This window comes from Seriola aureovittata, chromosome 23 (assembly GCF_021018895.1).
Source record: "Seriola aureovittata isolate HTS-2021-v1 ecotype China chromosome 23, ASM2101889v1, whole genome shotgun sequence".
NCBI lineage: Eukaryota > Metazoa > Chordata > Actinopteri > Carangiformes > Carangidae > Seriola > Seriola aureovittata.
In genome coordinates this window covers 18812796-18834004 of record NC_079386.1, presented here as the reverse complement: position 1 = coordinate 18834004, position 21209 = coordinate 18812796, and the positions used below count along the sequence as shown (strand labels likewise).

At 44.7% G+C, this 21209-nt stretch overlaps 2 protein-coding genes across 3 annotated transcripts; both read left to right on the top strand.

Annotated features, from left to right (window-relative positions):
- Positions 1-4919: 4919 nt before the first annotated feature.
- Positions 4920-7842, top strand: LOC130164293 (early growth response protein 4-like). Its single transcript, XM_056368938.1, has 2 exons — positions 4920-5427; positions 5665-7842. The coding sequence occupies exons 1-2, from the start codon at positions 5301-5303 to the stop codon at positions 6870-6872; spliced, it is 1335 nt and encodes a 444-aa protein (XP_056224913.1). The 5' UTR covers positions 4920-5300; the 3' UTR covers positions 6873-7842.
- Positions 7843-8388: 546 nt separating this feature from the next.
- Positions 8389-21098, top strand: LOC130164263 (F-box only protein 41-like). 2 transcript variants are annotated; one of them, XM_056368880.1, is made up of 17 exons: positions 8389-8816; positions 11644-11815; positions 12134-12661; positions 12821-12900; positions 13715-13787; positions 14606-14848; positions 15831-15895; positions 16129-16263; positions 16635-16807; positions 16882-17105; positions 17257-17372; positions 17493-17645; positions 17719-17814; positions 17953-18071; positions 18630-18788; positions 18904-19019; positions 19099-21098. In XM_056368880.1, the coding sequence occupies exons 2-17, from the start codon at positions 11666-11668 to the stop codon at positions 19159-19161; spliced, it is 2493 nt and encodes an 830-aa protein (XP_056224855.1). In that variant the 5' UTR covers positions 8389-8816; positions 11644-11665; the 3' UTR covers positions 19162-21098. The 2 variants fall into 2 exon arrangements, with proteins under 2 accessions (XP_056224855.1, XP_056224854.1); XM_056368879.1 differs by having other exon boundaries at positions 8389-10002.
- Positions 21099-21209: the final 111 nt, after the last annotated feature.

Below are 21209 nucleotides of genomic sequence, written 5' to 3'. Positions count from 1 at the left end.
TGTGTGGTCACATTACTTTATATAATTACAGCTGTGTTTACAAAGGAAGAAGGTTTTACATTTTTTTATCAGAGGGACAAAAGAAACAGTTGCGAGCACTTCCTCTGTATTTCTGCGCTGACGCATAAGGAGACCGACTCTGCTGAAACTTTACTGTGTTGATGCAACTTACCTGAAACCAGGTTTCTATCATGTTTGTTTCTCTGATTTTTAAACAGCTCTAGTAACAACAGGTCGGTGAGCCAATCAGAAGAGAGGAGGAGGTTTGGATGGTGGGTCCAGGTGGGCGGGGCTTGGTGACTGCTTTGTTGTGACATCACAAAGTTCCAGAAGTCCTGACGGCTGGTTTTAAGGCTCAGTTTCTGAATACAGGCTGTGTGCATTTCTCTGTGGACTGAGGCTTTGATACTTTCACAGTATTAATATAGAAGCTAGAGCTGATCTATAATCACACTACACATGGACACAGACCTTTACACTGGAGCAGCTTTAAATTGTTGGTATTTTCCGCTTGTTTTCGCTCCGTCCTCTGAACGACAGATCGACTGACTGGTTCATCTGACAGATATAAAGTGTGAGTCAGTGGCTGCAGATGACAGAAGCCGGAGGCCAGAGAGCTTGTGACGCCACGAGGCTTCGAACACAGTAATGTGGCTCTGATACAGGGAGTGTGTGTGGTCTCTGTAACAGGTGGAGGGAACAGAAGGTGGCACAGCGCCATGGCAACAGTCTCTCTTCTCTCGCCCACACACATATACGTGTGTGTGTGTGTGTGTGTGTGTGTGTATATATATATATATGTACACTTCCATCATCTTTGCTTCTTGATTTAGTCTTTTCACACTTTTATGTGAGAGGGTTTTCTCTCTTATCTGCGTCGTCATCCATTACGGTCACCTGATTGTTCAGATCACAGCCTTGCCCCCTGATTGGTCACATGTTGTGATGATTGCTCTGAGACAAACATGTCTGACGCTATTTTTGTCAGTCTGGGCGCAAACACAAACGTAAGCGGCGTCTGAACACAGGTGGAGCTGGTGCTGGGTTCAATGAGAGCCGGTTATGAGGCCGTTGGTCCCTGGGCACTGAAATGTTAAAGGCCCCCTCCTCACTGTGCAGGAGCTAGACGGCCAGTTGGAAAAGATATGTCATTGTGGTGTTTTTATGCCTCTGCTCCGGCAGCCATTTTGTTTTTGGGTCGTCCGTCTGTCCGTTCCATTCTTGTGGAAACGATATCTCAGTAATGCCTCGACGGAATTTCTTTAAATTTGGTACAAACGTTCACCTGGACTCAAGGACGAACTGATTGGATTTTGGTGGTCAAAGGTCAAGGTCAGTGTGACCTCACAAAACACATTTTAGCCAATACTCAGCACTTCACAGCAATTATGAAAAAAAATTCACACTAATGGTTCATATTTTATCCACCTCTGGATAAACAGGGATGTTACCTGAAACTAATCTGAGTGGCGGAGGCAGTGATTCTGGTTGGTTATTTGTTTCTCTTTGTGGTTGTTTTATCTTTATTTCTGTGACATTTTGAAGGTGAAGTCAGGGGCCCCTCTGATCCCTTTGGGGCCCTGGACCTGTGTTTGGTAGACTCATCTAGTTTCAATACTGAGCAATAAACTCTCTGGACTACCAGCCTGTCCTGACATTGATGGCTCTTTAAACCTTTAACTTAAAACAAACTTATTTTCTTGTCCAGAACATAATGAACCCCAACATACAAAATAAACCACTGCAGTTCCTCTCCTGGCCAGTAGGTGGCGACGCTACAGAAGAACATTAACTGTATTCAAATAAATGTAAAGAATTCTCTTTTGAGCTAAAAATAAAAGGTTTTTGTATAAAGAACTTTGGAGGATTTTAGTTGTTGACTTGCTATTAGCTTTTTGGTCCTGACTGAAATATCTTAACAACTATTGGATAGATTGCAATTTGAACTGTTCTGCAGACGTTCATGGTCCCCAGAGGATGAACCCTACTGACTTCAATGATCCCTTGACTTTTCCTACAGCGCCACCATGAGGTTGACTTTTTAATGTGAAATATCTTAACTATTATTGGATGGATTGTTATAAAAATTTGTTTCAGACGTTCATGTTCCCCTGTGGTTGAATTTTAATCACTTTGGTGATTCTTTGCCATCATCAGATCAACATTTTTATTCGTCATATACTTTTATGAGCAAATACCTTCAAAACTAATGACATTCCCATCAGCCTCAGGTCGACTTTTGTTTACAGGTTAAAAGTCAGCTTGGTAGCGTGGTCATTCACATGCTAATAGCTTTTAACACAAATGTGCCTATTTATAGCGCATTATATCAAAGAAAACATTTCTCAAAGATTACAGAAAAGCCCAAAAACTGTAAACAGATTAATAAATCACAACTTAGATTTATCTGGTGAGCTGTTGGAGGGGCCAGACCCTCAGGTTGGGAACCACTGGACTAAAACAGCTAACTGTATATAAAGTAGTTAAAACCTGTAGCATCAACTTTTAATACTTGAAGTTAACATTTAGCATCAAAACAACCTGTTACTTTAACATTTAGCTGATGATACCTCTTGACTTTAGAAGGACCTTTACTTGTGATGGAGTATTTTTATGTTGTGGTAGCAGAACTTTTATTTAAGAAAAGGATCTGAGTACTTCTTCCACCGAGTGAAGTAAAAGTATACACAGAAATACGTAAGTAAAGTACAAGTATCTCAAAACTGTACTTAATCACACACTTCAAACATCACGTTAGGAGCAATTCCAATTAAATAAAACTGCCTGTAAAAGGTCCAGTGACGACATGAAATAGATTTGAACTTTAAACTTCATGTTTCTTGTGACTAACATGTTCGTTAATGTTCAGTTGTGGAAACGTCTCCGTCACTGTCGCAGCTGAGCTTCTGCTGTGGACGCACACGTGTGATTCATGTCAGAATCAGCAACAACAACAACATTAAAAATATAAATTCAAATTAAAACGAAAGGTAAACCCCGCAGCTTCTATTCCTGACTCCATTTTACATAACGCCTGTGCTGAATCTCTCACCCGTTGCCATGGCGACAGCGTCACGGCGATGTGCAGGAATGTCATATGTGGGGCAGTAATATGTGATAATCTACCTCCCTCCCTCTCCTCCTTCTCTCTCTCTCTCTCTCTTTTCTCTCGGTGTCTCTCGCCCTCTCTGCAGCACTGCAGAGCTCTCCGTGGTGCTGAAACCGGCTCCTCAGTGCGACACGGGTAGGAAACGGACAGAAATCAGATCAATCTCTTGACTGACTGTCTCCGGGTTTATCAATAACATCAGTCTGACACCTCCCCTTTCATATTTCTGCATTTGGTTTTATTTGCATGAATCTTAGATAACAAATGTCTTTAAATGCATTGTCTGCTGATGAGTAATTATCTCTGATTGATTGATTGATCCTTCTCTTCCTCCTTCGTTATATTTAGTCCATGTTTCTATAAACAGTGATATTAAAATTAAGATAAGATGATCATTTACTTTATCATTTTAACATTCATTCTTAATTTATTCTGGGCTCTAACTCTGTCCCATGTACAGCCATGTCTATTAAAGTGCACAGTCCCTGTGAAATAAACCAATCAATAGATTAATAGATATGTGATTGATAAGTGTCACCACAGGTTTAACTTTCAGACAGTGGCAGCGTCACTGTTTTAAAGATACAGAACGTGATATAGAGTTTGTGTTTTTGGTCTGATGTGAACCTCAGACCAGGTCCATGCTTTGATCAGTGATTATCGATCAGTGATTATCAGTGATCTGACTGTGGGCAAAACTGTCCCAAGAAAACAACTTTAATGAATCTGCTTCTGTTCCTCAATCATCCCACAATCAGACTCCCTCCATCAGACTCCCTCCATCAGACTCCCTCCATCAGACTCCCTCTATCCCTCCATCAGACTCCCTCCATCCCTCCATCAGACTCCCTCCATCCCTCCATCAGACTCCCTCCATCCCTCCATCAGACTCCCTCCATCAGACTCCCTCCATCAGACTTCCATCAGACTCCCTCCACCAGACTCCCTCCATCAGACTCCCTCTATCCCTCCATCAGACTCCCTCCATCAGACCTCCACCAGACTCCCTCCATCAGACTCCTTCTATCCCTCCACCAGACTCCCTCCATCAGACTCCCTCCATCAGACCTCCACCAGACTCCCTCCATCAGACTCCCTCTATCCCTCCATCAGACTCCCTCCATCAGACTCCCTCTATCCCTCCATCAGACTCCCTCCATCAGACTCCCTCCATCAGACTCCCTCTATCCCTCCATCAGACTCCCTCCATCAGACTCCCTCCATCAGACTTCCATCAGACTCCCTCCACCAGACTCCCTCCATCAGACTCCCTCCATCAGACTCCCTCCATCAGACTCCTTCTATCCCTCCATCAGACTCCCTCCATCAGACTTCCATCAGACTCCCTCCATCAGACTCCCTCTATCCCTCCATCAGACTTCCATCAGACTCCCTCCATCAGACTTCCATCAGACTCCCTCCATCAGACTCCCTCTATCCCTCCATCAGACTCCCTCCATCAGACTCCCTCCATCAGACTCCCTCTATCCCTCCATCAGACTCCCTCCATCCCTCCATCAGACTCCCTCTATCCCTCCATTAGACTCCCTCCATCAGACTCCCTCCATCAGACTCCCTCCATCAAACCTTCATCCCTCCATTAGACTCCATCTCTCCATCCCTCCATCAGACTCCCTCCATCAGACTCCCTCATCCCTCCATCAAACCTTCATCCCTCCATCAGACTCCCTCCATCAGACTTCCATCAGACTCCTTCCATCCCTCCATCAGACTCCCATCAGATTCCCTCCTCCCCTCCCTCCCTCCCCCCTGGTTGTATAATCTCTCTCTCTTGCCGCAGTGGAGGAAACCCCTCTCTCCTCTACGTTGTTTTCCCGCCTGTCCTTTTATGGTATGGGGATACCCGCCGTCACAACCGGAAGCAGTCCATGTTTGGGCAGCTGCGAAGCGGCGCGGCGGGGGGAATCCCTCGCGCCGGCTCCGACCAATCAGGCCTTGCCGGGAGTTACCTAGGAGACGGAGAGTATAAAACGGGCGGCGGGTACAAGGAGCTCAGCATCTTCAGCTTCACCGACTAACGGAACATCACCGGCGGCTCCGCTAACGGATTAACACCGGCCACAGGGAATCCCCGATACCGCCACTTTATCCAGCCTGACTCTGTAATCAGTCAGGCTCTTTTCGCGCCACTCTTTCACACGCAATAAACCTGCAGACACTTTTTCACGCAATGCTTCTGGAGCGCGAGGACAGCTTCATGTCGGAGTTTGAGGACGCGTGCAGCGCGTGGGTGGACAGTGTGGGCTCGAGCCCCAGCGACGGGACCGACTCTGACGTGGGGTCACCTTTTTGCCAAGGTGTGTGTGTGTGTTCATCAATAACAAATCAAAAACAATAACTTATATGTTCAGTGTTTCATTTATTGATTGGTCAAATATCCATCTGTTGCCATAGCTACAATCAACCAGTTATAGCCTACTGATCGGTGATTGATTTTTCTGTGTAGGCTGCTCAGCTGCCCACTGAGCTCATATTATGCAATGACAATAACACCCCCTCCTCCCTCCCCCCTCCTCCCTCCTCTCTCTCTCCAGTTTTCTCTCCGGGAACTGACGCCTCTGACTCAGACTTCTTCTCTGACTTCAGCGACTGCTCCTCGGACACGCTCTCGCCCTCCCTCGGCTACAGCGGCAGCTTCTTCCCGGAGCCGGAGCCGTCACTTGCGGCAGCGGGGCTGAGCAGCACCGCGGACGCGATCCTCAACATGATCACCGAGATCGTCGGGATCTGCACCGACATGGAGCAGCAGGGCGACGCCGGCTCTCTCCGCGAGTCCAGCCCATCCTCTGCGGCGCCCTCCGCGGCCACTGCCTCTCCTTCGCCGCAGCTCTTCGCTCCAGCTCCCGGCCCTGACATGAGCGTCCCTCCCCTGGCCGCAGCCCAGCAGCTGCCTCCCGCCTCCATCTCACAACCGGTGGTGGTGAAGAGCGAGTTCGTGACTTCCAGCTGCAGCAGCGGCTGCGGACAGTCTTCCATGAGCGGGAACGATGCTCTGTTCCCGGCCAGCGCCGACTCTCTCCTCCCGCTGTCGGCTCTGGAGCAACAGGTGGATGTGGCTGATTTCATCGAGTCTCTGCTGAGCTCCGAGGCCGGCCAGGGCGAGCTGAAGCCCGGCTGTGAGGTGAAGCAGGAGCCGCTGGGGCTGGAGGAGTGGCTGAAGAGCTTACCGGCTGCCCAGGTTACCGGGGGAGATTCTAGCAGCTACGTCATCAGCAGACCGGTAGTCAAGACGGAGCTCGTGCAGAGCGGGAGCGACCTCCACTTTTCCCCCGCCCCCCTCCCCTCCACCCTGGATGCCCATCTCCTCTCCTCCCTCCTGCAGGGCGCGTTCCCGATAGTCAACATCAGTAACGGGCACGCGGCCGGAGCCCCCAAACTGTCCCGCGGGGGCAGGAGAGCTCCCGCCAAGAACGGCCTGAAGGTGAAGCCGTTCCCGTGCTCCGTGCAGGGCTGCGAGCGCCGCTTCTCGCGCTCGGATGAGCTGAACAGGCACGTGCGCATCCACACGGGCCAGAAGCCCTTCCAGTGCACCATCTGCGCACGCAGCTTCAGCCGCAGCGACCACCTGACCACGCACACGCGCACGCACACCGGAGAGAAGCCCTTCTCGTGCGACGTGTGCGGCAAGCGGTTCGCGCGCAGCGACGAAAGGAAGAGGCACGGGCGCGTGCACGTCAAGCAGCAGCTGCGAGCGCAGATGATGGCCGCCTACTCCCTGGCCCTGAACGCGCCCGGCGTCTAAAACAGCAGCGCGAGCTCCAGTTCCTTTTGGCCGGCGAGGCTGCTGCGGAGGATTTGAACCGTCAACCGGAAAGCGTCAGAGTGACGTTTCCATGTGACGTCTCACTGACGGCGATTTTAGCTGAAGCCCCGAAGAAGAAGGAGTGGCAGGTGTTTCCAGGTGTTCAGAGGACTTTAGTCCAGGTCTGAAGGTGCACGTGGACATCAGGGTCCACTGCAGGACTGTGGAGGAGGAGGGTGTGGGGGGGTGGATGAAAGACTTCCTGCCCGGGTTCAGGTCTGATCCTGGACCAGCCGGTGGTTTACCTCCTGATCATCACGGTGCTCTGAACTCTTACAGGCTGTTTATTACAAAGCTTCTCTGTCGTGACTCTGAATGTTCCTGTCTCCACTGAGGTGGGCAGGTGGGCAGGTGGACAGGTGGACAGGTGGGCAGGTGGACAGGTGGACTTTAAAGGAGCGGTCCGTCTGAAGGAAAGTTCTGCTGTAACATACGACTTTAGTTCTTGTGCATGAGGATGTGAACAGTGAAGAAACTCTGTGAATGTGACGTCAGAATGTCGTGTTTCGTTGAACTCAGATATTTTTATGTCAAACCTTTATATTTGACAAATGGAGGAGTTCTATGTTTGTGATATAAATCTATTTTTCTAGACGGTTGTCTACCTCTTCCTGTGCCGCTGTTTTACAACCAGAGTGTATATTTGTAGAGGAGGAGTCAGGTTCCTCCTGTGATGTCACTTTTCTATGACATGATTGTAAATCCTCGTCATGGACGCTGAATGAACTTTGTTCTAGAATTTTCATTCTGTCGAGTCGGGGCGGGTGGGGCTCGGTGTCCAGGTGTGAAGATCAAACGCACCTGCTCAGTGTGAGCTGAGCTCTCAGTAGCACACATGGCTGTGCAGGTTTATTGTTCCCTCGTTCTGCATGGAGGCTGCTGCTGTCAATAAACAAACAAACAAACTGTATCCGAGAGTCCTGTTTACTCCTTCCTCCTCATCTTCATCATCATCGTCTTCATCATCATCATCACCATCATCGTCATCTTCGTCATCACCTCATAAACAAACAAACTGTATCCGAGAGTCCTGTTTACTCCTTCCTCATGATCTTCATCATCTTCATCATCGTCATCACCATCATCGTCATCTTCATCATCTTCATCATCTTCATCATCATAAACAAACTAACCAACTAACAGTATCTGAGAGTCCTGTGTATCCTCAGTGTCACCATGATCATCATCATCAGAATCAAAGACACTATTGTTGTCCACCTCATCATCATCATCACTCTGGATATCACCACCATCATCATCATCATCATCATCACCACCATCATCATCATCACTCTGTATATCACCACCAGCATCATCTTCATCACAGACTTTTCTGTACTTCCTGTGACATTTATCAACAGGCTGCTGTTGCCAGGCAACAAACGGTCCCATTAGTTCTGTCAGTGTAACAGTTTGTCCAGTTTTATGAACTGTGAAGGCTGCGTTGCCAAGGTAACAGCAGCCCAGAGACTCAAGTTTCCTCCAGTTTTATTTTCACCAGTGAAGACAGACAAATACGGCAGCCATTACTGTGATCTTCATCACTGTCATCTTCATCATCATCTTCATCATTATAAACAAACAGCAGCCATTACTGTCACTGCTGTCATTGATCATCTTAATCTTCTTCATCATCATCTTCATTATAGTCACCATCATCATCATCATCTTCATCATTTAATGAAAACAAAGTGCTTTAACAGTAACTGTAAACAGTTGTTTACGTCAAAGAGGAATAACAAACATCACTCGATGGTTCGAGTCTCAGGAAACCTGGACATCAGTCAACACTTCCTGTTCTCTGCAGACTCTTGGCGCCCTCCAGTGGTCACCAGCCAGCACTGCAAGTCCTCCAGCTTCTACCACAACAACTCTGAGGAACAAGTAAGTTTTCACTCTTTAGACTTCTGTCAGCATTTCTGTTTTTTGTTGCTATCATTGAACTGATCGTTGCACAATACAAATTAAATGTAAAAGATAAAACTCTAGCAGCTAAAAGGTTAAAAGGATCGATGTGAACTATTTGTCTGCTGATACAAACCTTTACTTTACTTTTACTTGTAATGGAATATTTTTACTCTGTGTTGTTGGTTTTATACAGTAACAAGTTACCAGTGATGGGAAAGTCACTCAGAATCTTTATTTACATGGAAGGACGAATACCACAATGTAAAATACTGCAATACAAGTAAAATTAAAAAGTATTATCAGCTAAATGAACTACAAGTACTGAAAGTAAAAGTCCTGGTGTAGAAACTCATCTTCTCTGACTGATTACATTATTAATCCAAATGCATCGACGTTCCAGCTGCTTAAATATATATTATATTATTTTCGAAAAATAAATACATAGATTAATAATTATTATAATTTATTTTATCATATATGCAAATTATTAATTTAAATCAATATTATTATTAATTAGTAATAACAATAGAACAAATATACTGTGATGTATTCACGTGTCTTTTTACACTTTAATTTCGTCCAGATTTAGTCTTGAAAGTTTCAAGTTCTTCTCAAAAGCTGAAACCTTTAAATGTAAAATATGATTTAATTGTTGTAATGACGTCGTTACGTAAATTCCGGTCGTTTGTTCTGTGAAAAACCGTCAATGATGTTTCCATGTTATTAATCCGGAACGACAGTTTGTTTTTCCCAGAGGACCGTGAAGGTGTAAAACGGAGTTCTTGAGTTTTAGTGTCTCAAAACATGAATTATTAATTAATGAAGCAGTCCGCCATCATCTCCACATCAGCTCTGACACGTCACGCGGCTCTTACGTCAGGAGCAGCACGCGGCAGCTGCACGCCGAGACGCCGGGAGGGGACGGTGCGCGCGGGGCGGCGGTTGGAACACACACATAATCACACATACTCACACATACACAGGTCAGCGTTTCCCGCCGCTGCTCCTCCTGCAGGAGACCGTTACGGTACCGGACTGAGAGGATCGATCCGCCGCCGCACGAGCATGGAATGAAATCCAGAGCGGGAAGCCGGGAAACCATGGCAACGGATTTTTAGCATGAAGCTGACAGCGTGACGCACCAGATTACGGTCCCGTACAGGTAAGAGTTTTATTTACTGAAGGATTTAAGGTGTTTATCTTCGATCAAGACTTTGCTAATGATTATTTTCATTATTGATTGATCTGAGGATTATTTTCTCTATTAATCGATTAATCAGTTTATGTACAAAATGTAAGAAAATCGTTTAAAAAATGCCAGTAAACATTTCTCACAGTGGTGACGTCAAATGTTTTGTTTTGTCCAAACAACAGTCCAAAGCTGGAAAATATGAGTTTTCAGTTTCTGCTTAAAGAATTAAAATAGTTAATGATTAATTATCTTTCAACTGATTAATCGATCGTTAATGATCTAAGTACAGTTTTATTATCATTTGTTAAAATAGCTATTAGCTGTTAGCTAAAATAAATCACATTGCTGAGATAACTATGTTCAGCTTCTTCTCATTGAAGCTGATTTATTTTCACCAAAATACAAAATTCTCAGAAATTGAAATAATGTGCTTGTTCCACCTGCAGTCCGACACTGATCTTCCTGTTTTCATGCACTAGTTTTAATCCAGTTTATAATTAAAACTAAATGTTGATAAATGTCCTCCAGAACAACATGTATGAGCATTTTCATCATTTATCTGTGCTGAACAAAACCTTTAATTTGGTCAAAAGAAAGCTATTTTTATATTTTAGGAAATCTGGTTATTTTCTCAATGAATGATTTTAGTTTGTAAAATTAGATTTTAAAAACGAAAAGATAAGAAATATAAAATACATGTGATACATAAATTACTTTTAAAAATGATGAAAAAGAGCAAGTAATTCTCACAAATCTGATCTGGAACAAATCAACAAATGATTAACTGATTATTAAAATAGTTTACAAATCATTTTCTGGACGTCACTAATTGATGAGTTGTTTCAGGTCTGTACTGGACCATTCAAGGTCAGGACCAGGACGTCCCACTTTAAAGTCTCCGACCAAGAAAGTTGTATTGAAGCTGCCGTAAAACAGAGAAAGCCGTAAACAGCTGTTTTATTCGGATAATTCCTCGTGCAGAACTGCCTCCAGAAGAAATAACCTGTGTCTGAGCTCTTTAATTGACATATCAATGACAGAAACTGAGGGTTTAAATATCTACTGTATGACGTGGAGAGGGAGTCCACACCCCAGACATTTCTTTCTTCCTGCTCATTCATCCATATTTAAAATTCCTCTGCATGGGGTTGACCAGAGGATACAGTCAGCGGGGGGGAGGGTGCACGCTTCACTTAGCAATTAGCATCACAGGGAAACACTCGCACACACGTCCCGCTAATGTCACATCCAGCAGGCGACGAGCTCCGCCTCCCTCCTGTGGGATCATAGCGGGACGTGTCAGTCCGACGGACTCGTCCTTAAACTCTCACAAACATTTTGCTCTTTTAAAATCTGCAGGTTTCAGTCTCATCAAATTTTTATCTTCAAAAAAATCAATTATGTAGCACACACACACACACACACACACACACACACACACACACACACACACACACACACACACTGACCCAGTTTCTCCTCAGGTTTACTCATTCTCATTCTCTGCCTGCAGAAGGAATACGTTTGGAGTATTTCTTCTTCTACTACCAGTTAGGATCTCTGCTGCAGTGTCTCCTTTGTTTTCTGACGTGCTCCTGTTTCATCTTCCAGGTCTGCAGCTCCCTGGTGAATCATGTCTTCCTCCTCCTCCCCCTCCTCTTCCTCGGAGCTGCCCTACTTTTGTCCTCGCTGTGGTGACAAGTTTCGTTTCTTGTCTGTACCTGAGCTCCAGGCTCACCTGGTCGGCCGACACACCTACGAGACCCTGCTGGTGCTGTCGCAGGTGATTCATACATCATGATGATTATTTATCTCTTCATTCACTGGTGAATTTTTTGTGAGGTCTTCAAATGTGTGGTTTTACCCAACCAACAGCCCAAACCACAACGCTACAGATCTTCTGTTTCTTCTGTTTTATATCACAGTAAATTTAAGGTAATTTAAAGATGTCACCTTGGACTTTTATCATGATCACCCAGATTTACTTTGTGCAGATTCCTTTTGAGATGAACTAGTCTTGTTGTTTAAACTGCTGGAGCGACTGGACCTTTAGTCTGACCACACACAGCCAGCTCAGCATTAACTGTATCTTACATTTCAGGCTCGGGTTCGAAGCTCCAGACCAGGTGTCCTCCTCCCGCTCCCCGGCCCTGCTGTATCCCAAAGACAGGGCTCCTCTCTGGGCACGGAGCCCCACAGCTTCCCCCTGCAGCTGGCCTGCCTGGATCTCGCCTCGTCGTCCGCCTCCATCCAGCTGCTCAGGGAAATGTTTGGCTCTTCAGATCGCGCTCTTCCCGCCTCCACAGGACATCCACAGACCCCCTCCACCGCTCTGGCCCTCCCCGGCTCTCTGGAGCCTTTTCCTGGGAAGAACGTTGGCGAAGTGGGGGTCCTGGAGTTTGGGCTGTCGGTGGGCATCGGGCTGGAGGAGCGACTGGGGCTCGGGCTGGACCGTAAGATCGCCCGGATGTTCGCGGAGGTGGAGGAGAGGGTCAACCGCCGCATGGGTCGGCTGAGGGTGGCGCTACAGAGGAGAGAGGCGGAGCTAGAGCGGGAGAGGTGGGAGGGGGAGCGACTGAGAAGTGAGAAACAGGAAGTGGAGGAGAGGGCGGCGTACCTGTCCAGACAGGTGGGTGGAGCTGAGATGCTAAAATGATGCCATAGTATCAGTATTTTAGAGAAAATATCCATTTCACCTGCTTTTAAACATAATTTTACCGACATGACATTTTAAATACATGACGTAATTTATTGATTTTTGGAGTTTTAAGAGATTTATTTCTATCAGGTCTCAGCTGCCATGGAGATGATGCAGCGATTAAAGAGAGATCTGCACGGAAAAGAGAAGGAGCTGAATGAACGACAACAGTCAGTATTTCCAAAGATTCAGATTTTCTTCGAGCTTCTCAGATATTTGATGATGTTCTTTGTCACACGTGACACTAAACTGAATATATGACATTTCTATATGAGACAGGGTCAGTGAGATACTTGTCTGTTATAGTGCAGCCATATTTATTTAATGGTTAAAATACAGTAGAAAGGGACTTTAATATTTCTAGTCTTTGTTACTGAAAGATGAATTATTATTTATATTATTTAAAATACACTGTGGAATCAGGGATCATGTAATGCAGAGTGTTTGAAACACAATGTACTGAACAGAGAAATGCAACACGATGCACAGACAGAGGACACGTCATGTTTAGTCTGCCTCACTACACACACACACACACACACACACAAACACACACACACACACACTCAGCTGTGGTTTCCTGTGATGATTAATATAAGATGACAGTGAGGCATTGCAGCCCCGAGGGTGTGTGTGCTTGTTTTTGTGAGGACACACTGTGTTTCTGTGGCTTCATTTATCTGCATAATGTTGTTTATTTTTTAATGCTGTTTGTGTGTTTTTTCATGTGACTTAATTATCTGCATCTAAATCCCTGTTAGGGGACGGAGACAAAAACGATACCAGACAATCTTATATAATAGTCACAGTGAATACAACAGCATTGCAATAAATCCTATTAGGGCTGTAACTAATGTTTATTTTCAATTAATCAATTAATCGAGAAAATGCCAATCACAGAATCCTCTGTGACTTCTTTGAATATATGTAATATGTGTGTGTGTGTGTGTGTGTGTGTGTGTGTGTGTGTGTGTGTGTTTGCAGGGAGATGGTGGACATTGAGCGTTTTCTGAGGGACACAGCAGAGAAAGAAGCAGAGGCCAAAACCAGACTGCAGGTGGCGCTAAAAATCTATTTATCTAAAATCTATTAAAGCGATTGTTTGGTTTTACTGATGATTCTAAATAACAAAGACAAACTGCTTTTTTGTTGCTTTATGCGGCTAGCTGCTAGCTGTTGCTAGCTGTTGCTAGCTGTTCACTTTAGGGGCTACGACATTTCTTCAGGTTAGCTACTCATTCAGTTCAGTGGCTAAAACATGGAAGTGGTTAGCTTTATCATTTAACAGCTACACCTGTGTTGGTTGAGTTACCTGTTTCGTGGCTATCAGGTTAGCCCACTGGGTTCAGTGGCTAAAACATGGTAGCGGTTAGCTAAACCATTTAACAGCGGTGTTAGCGGTGTGGATTGAGTAGCTGGTTTTGTGGCTAATAGTTTTTTACTATTTGTTTGGTTCATGTCACGTAAACGACTGAATTGTAGTTTACTATCACTTAAGTTTGGTGGTTAAAATGTTTTGCTTTGTCAGGTTAGCTAACCGATTTAGGTTTAGAGGCTCGTGTTTTGTATTTAGTGGTAAATTAAAACTTCAGTTTAAAAGAACAGAGTGTTTGGTTCATGTTAGCTTCAGGTTGCAGATGTGATGCAGTAAAAAAATGATTCTTCCAGTAGAAAACTGAACCCGATTAGTTGAAGTTAAAGAAACAACTTTTTGTTTCTTGTAATTTCTCCTTCACTGAATCCTTTCCTGCTGCTCTTTTGTCACTCTGTCTGAGTCAGTGTCTAATTTATCTAAGATAAGATTTATACACCTTCATTATTATTATTATTATTATTATTATTATTGTTGTTGTTGTTATTGTTGTTGTTTTCCAGGTGTTCATCGAGACGTTGTTGGAGCGAGCCGACCGCGCAGAGAGACAGTTACTGCAGCTCAGCTCACACACACATCACAACCGCTTCACACACCACAGCGACAGATACGCTCACACGGACGTGTACGTCGACCCGTACGCGCTCACACAGGTATACACACCTGTACTGGGCCGGGGGGGGCGGAGTCTGGACGGAAGCACCGACGACATTGTGAGCAAGATGCAGGGAACCATCGGCAACCGGGTGAGGAAAAAAAACCTAAATGTCTCGTTTCGAACGAACGAGAGGAATCCACTTAACAAAACTTTATTGACACAAGTTAATGTTACAAAACATGTAAGTGATGTATATCCATAGTTGGTATAAGTTATTTGTGCCAGATGCTGGAAAATCTTCACTCTTTCATTACCTCTTCTTTCTCTTTTGTCCACTCCTCCTCCTCCTCCTCCTCTTCCTCTCATCCTTGGTCTTCATGCTCCTCCTCCTCCTCCTCCTCTTCCTCTCATCCTTGGTCTTCATCATCCTCCTCCTCTCGTCCTTGGTCTTCATGCTCCTCCTCCTCCTCCTCCTTCCTCCTCCTCCTCCTCCTCTCATCCTTGGTCTTCATGCTCCTCCTCCTCCTCCTCCTCCTCCTCTTCCTCTCATCCTTGGTCTTCATGCTCCTCCTCCTCCTCCTCCTCTTCCTCTCATCCTTGGTCTTCATCATCCTCCTCCTCTCGTCCTTGGTCTTCATGCTCCTCCTCCTCCTCCTCCTCCTCCTCCTCTCATCCTTGGTCTTCATCCTCCTCCTCCTCTCATCCTTGGTCTCCATCCTCCTCCTCTTCTCATCCTTGGTCTTCATCCTCCTTCTCTCATCCTCGGTCTTCATCCTCCTCCTCCTCCTCTCATCCTTGGTCTTCATGCTCCTCCTCCTCCTCCTTCCTCCTCCTCTCATCCTTGGTCTTCATGCTCCTCCTCCTCCTCCTTCCTCCTCCTCTCATCCTTGGTCTTCATCCTCCTCCTCCTCTCATCCTCGGTCTTCATCCTCCTCCTCCTCCTCTCATCCTTGGTCTCCATCCTCCTCCTCCTCCTCCTCTCATCCTTGGTCTTCATCCTCCTCCTCCTCTCATCCTCGGTCTTCATCCTCCTCCTCCTCCTCTCATCCTTGGTCTTCATCCTCCTCCTCCTCCTCTCATCCTTGGTCTTCATCGTCCTCCTCCTCCTCCTCCTCCTCCTCCTCTCCCAGAGGAGTTACAGTGTTTCAGGCTCCTGCAGACTGGGGGAGCAGCTGTACAGCGACCATCACTACAGGTACCTGACACCTGAAAGCATGTTTTAAAATGACCAGTACATTTTTATCATCAGATTTAATTCTCTTTCTCATCATTTTGGAGGATTCATGAGAATCTTTGATCAAACCTTATTGTACCGTTATAACTGACTGATTTCTAATGTCTGTGATAGAGACAGTTACTGGAGCCGTAGTGTTTATATGTTCATGGGCTTTATGGTTTCATTCTTCTGTGTGTGTCTTTGCCTCCCAGCGGTCTGACCGGACGTATGCGGACCTTGTCTCTGGGGTCGGGGGGGTGGGACTGTGAGGGTGGGTTGGGCCATCTCCACCCCCCTCATTACCCTCCGCTCTGGACTCGACAAGAGAATAGAAGAGAGAGATTCTGGTGTGTAAGATAAGTAATAAATACAGTGTCTCTGGTTGATAGACCTGTTGATAAACCTTTCATTCAGTCAATTGCTTTTATATTTTAATTTACAATTGAAGAGTCTCGTTTTAAACTCTGAAATATTGAACGTTGAGTTGATGAAACCTTCGCTGGGCTACAAGGTAAATGTTAGCATAGTGGTGATAGCTGGAACTGCAGGTCACATGACCCAAAAAATATTTTTCCCCATTCACAATCTTTACAAAAAACAACAGTGAAACTATGAATATATATATATATAGTCATATTCATAAATATAGTTTCACAACAAATTAAAAAGCCTTAAACAACCATATTAGTGTCTTGTCTTTCTTCTTCTGTGTTTCCAGGGTAGGGGAGGGGGAATGGGGGAGAACGTGGAACAAAAGAAGCCGTCGTCATCACAGCACTGAGGAAGAGGAGGATGAGGAGGAAGAGGAGGAGTACGATGAAGAGGAGGGGTGTTGGAGCAGCATTGAGATGAGGAGGCTCGTCTTCTCCAGGACACACACACCTGGATCAGGTAAACTCTCTTTTATTCTCATTCCTAATTTTTCTTTTCCTCTGCGGTTGTTGCTAAGCGTTCTGTGTTTTCAGACATCCCCTCCTCCCTCCGCTCCACCCCCTCCCGTCATCACGGTGACAGACAGCTGGGGGCGGACACCTTGAGGCTGAGGGCGGGGCTTTTATGCGTCTTCCCGTATTTGGACGCGCGCTCGTTGCTGTGCGCGGCCGAGGTATGCTCCGATTGGCGGTTCGTCGCGAGGCACCCAGCGGTTTGGACACGCCTCCGGCTGGAGAACGCCAGAGTATCAACCGAGGTAGCCATCATCTTCATCATCAACATCATCAGTGTTATTATCATCAGGAAACACTTGGTTCATATTTCATAAGCTGAATTTAATCGAGTGGCGGAGGGATTTCAGCCCGGAGGCAGTAACTAGTTTTCTGTACGTTGTGTGTTTTGTGTAGTTCCTGACCACCCTGTCTCAGTGGTGCACTCAGACTCAGTCTGTGGTTCTCAACAACCTGAAGCCACGAGGCAGACGAGCCGACGAGGCGCGGGAGGATTACCACAGGAACACCAGGTAACGGCATCTAATTTCAAATGAGAGTCCAGGTGTCGTCTAAGAGGAGGAGTGAAGGAGTTAACATAAGTGCATTGTGGGTATTGTAGTTGACCCGGTGGTGTGTGTTCTGTCTCTCAGGGGCAGTGTGGAGCCGGGGGTGGAGGCTCTGCTGCGGTCAGCAGGGGGCAGTCTGCTCCACCTGTCTGTGTCTCAGTGTCCTCACATCCTCACTGACAGGACGCTGTGGTTGGCCAGCTGCTACTGCAGGAACCTGCAGATGCTCACATACAGGTGACTCTCTTTACCTGTCTGTCTACCTGACTGACTGATCACCTGTCTGACTCTTTACCTGTCTGTGATGCAGGAGTTCATCAGACCCTCTGGGTCAGGAGGTTCTCTGGGCCCTGGGTGCTGGCTGCAGGAACATCAGCAGCCTGCAGGTGGCGCCGGCTCATCCCTGGTCAGTGCACTCACACACTGTATAGATTCACTCACAGTGTGTGTGTGTGTATATATAGTTTAATTATGTTAATTCACATTTTACCATAAATACATTTTTTAATTACGTGTCATCTCTGTTTTCCTTTCTCTCCTTCAGCCAACAACCAACTCGTTTTGGAAACCGCTGCCTGCAGACGATTGGTCGATGCTGGCCACACCTCCAGTCACTCAGTGTGGGCGGGGCCGGCTGTGGGACTCAGGGATTGGTTTCTGTTGGTGAATGAAAATTCTCTTAGTAATGTTGTGTTGAATATTGGAAAGAGGACACTTCATAAACATTACAGTAAAAAAGAATCACAATAATCATCAATAGTTTTGTTTAAAATATCACAAATATTTAAGAGAAATTATTAAACAATTAATCACTTCATCATAAGAATGAACGACAGATTAATCAAATAGTAGAAACACAATGGGACACAGACTTTTCCAAAAGTGAGTAAGAGTTGATTCGACTTATTAAACAGAATTAAATGTAATTTTAAAAAAAAGTTTCTTTGGTCGTGTCCTCAGAGGTTTTTCTTCATTTTAATAATGTTTAATATTGGAGGTTTCTCAAAGAGTGCATGTAACTCCATTTTTATTAATTCATCTATTCTTACTAATTACTCACCTTCGTTTGAAGTTTTTTATTTGTATTTATAAGATCATTTTTTTTAAAGTGCTACGAGTAAATAAAAGTTCAGAAGATTAAAAAACAAACATTTTAGTGTGTAAAATGATGGACAGGAGAAACACAATTAGAGTTTTTACCTGTGTGTGTTTTCCTTGCAGTGCGTACCTGTGCTCACCTGCAGGTGTTGGAGTTGGAGCGCATCACCGACATGGGCCTGCAGGTGGCGATAGAGCTGTGTCGAGCCGGACTGAAGAGTCTGCAGACGCTGATCCTGACGCACACACCTGTCAGCGGTCAGGCCATCCTGCACTTCCACAGTGAGATGAACTGACGCTTCCTGTGGACACAGTTAATTATCATCACTCTGACATGTGACTGATTAATACAGCCTCCTCCATGTGTGTGTGTGTGTGTGTGTGTGTGTGTGCGCAGGTGTGTGTGACAATATCAGGTCCATCATGGTCGAGGTCTCGGTGTCGGATTACTTTGAGGAGGCGGACACTCAGGAAGCTCAGCACCTGTTTGGAGAAATCCTCAGCACATTAAAGGTGAGTGTTTGTTATACTTTATAAAAACAGTCGCAGACGTTTCACCATGTAGCAGCTTAATGTGTGTGTTCTTCTTCAGGTTCTTCAGAAGCGTCCCGGCCTGTGTGACGTCCTGCAGGTTAAGGCTGAAGGATTCTGCTGACCTCAACACACACATTTGTACTGCCTAAGTCTTAACCTTCGTTCAGTACTGTGAAGCAGTGAGGATCTCATGGTGCAGGAACGTCCTCACTTTGATGGTTTAAAACAGGTCCTCACAAAGACCACAAACTAACACGTAAATGTTTGTACTTCTATACTTGTGAGGACCCACGTGACATGATGCATTTCTTAATCCTAAAGCCAGGGGTCCATCGAGGACCCTCCTTTAGGATATTCACAGCAGTCAGGTTCCTTCCTGTGCGACGTATTTCCGATAACTGCCATAATTTCCAAGTGCCCGTTAAGACCTCAAGCATGTGGAGGTTTATCAACGCTTATTAAGTCACGCTTGAGTAATGAGGACATCCCATGACTTAATACATGCAATACATGGCACAACCAAGCTCAGACACTTTGTTGGTTTTATTTAATTTCCATGTATCAACAACCTTTAAAGAATATTTTAATTAATTAAACAGTTAAATCAAGTTATCTAGAAACAAATTGGCCCATATTATATAAAATATAAAAGTGATATTAGTGCTGAAATGATTAGTTGATTAATGAAATTCGAATCGATGAATCGTTTTTCTTAACCTAACATCTTTGTGTTTTGAGTTGTTGAACAAATCGCTGTTTGAAGACGTCACATCAGGCTTAAGGAAATTGTGAGAATTTGTGATTTTTCAATATTTTCTGACATTTCATAAACCATCAATTGGTAAAATAATCACAAGCCTCATCAAAAATTTCCAATACAGATTTCAAAGATGGAAATTATTCTTTTGTTAAAAGGATATTTTGTTTTTCAGGTCTCTGATAAGTGAAAATCGTATGAATACAGATAATAACATTCATGCTGAATCCAACGTGTTGTAATGTTCAACTTTTTCATTTTCATTCAGTAGTAAAACCAGCTTTTAAGTGGAGTTAAGAGCGGTGTCCATCAGATGTAGGTTAAGTTTATGATATGTTGAAACTCAACATTGTTGCAGAGCAATTTTCTGTTCATCAATTAATCGACTAATCATTCAGCTCAAACACACTTAACACTCCTCTAACCAGAACCCGTCCCAGAACTCTGATATTTCAGTCACTCAGAACCTCAGAAAGTTTGTTTTATGGCAATAATGTTGAAAAACATAAACTCGCTGGATGGTAGAAAATCCTCTCTCCAACTTTAAAGGTGGAAGAAAACGTCAAGTATCAAACTGAATGAGTCGTTCAGTTACTGAAATGTCTTAGTTACAAGAAATGGCCGTTCAGGAATGTGGTACGATAATCCTGGATCAGGACAAAACCTTGAACTTTCCCTCACAGTCCCTTATTCTGCCAGAACCTCTTCACGAAACCCCAAACACGATCTTTATTCCTCTTAAATGGATCACAAACACCTTTTCCCACCACATTTAAGTCTGTTTTGCACTTTTTAAAGACAATCCTTTATCTCCCCAAACTTCAAAAGTTCATCTCCATTTACACTTTAACAAAGCTCAATACTCCCCCTTAAATTAACCCTTAGTCTCCACTAACAAACCCTTTATTCATAGCTTTTGCTTTTACGTACAAACCCTTCAACCATTAAGCCAATAATATTAGCAATAAGGATTATAAGAAAATCCTTATTCTACCTTAAAAGCTATACCTCTTGTCATAGAAACCTTTAGTCTTACTTATTATAAATTAGTATTCTTTAGCTTTACCTTAAAAATAAGCACAAGCACACACAAGTATGCACAAATATTTTTGCACAAGCACAAAACACATCGACTCATTCGCCAAAGACATGAATCAATTAATCAATCAATCAGTCAGAGTTGCAAATGTGTTGTAATTGTTGATGAAAAAGTGGATCCATCATGTGTCTTTCAACATCTTTATAGAACCTACAGGTGCTACGTGTCATTTTACCATCAATAAATCATGTTCTCCTCAGTGTTCGGAGGCTTTTGTGTCATTAATGAACAACCTCCAAGATTGTACTAAAGTGGGAAACAAGCAGGGGGCACTGTTCCTTCAGAAATGAAGCTTCCAGATCTTTTTTTCACC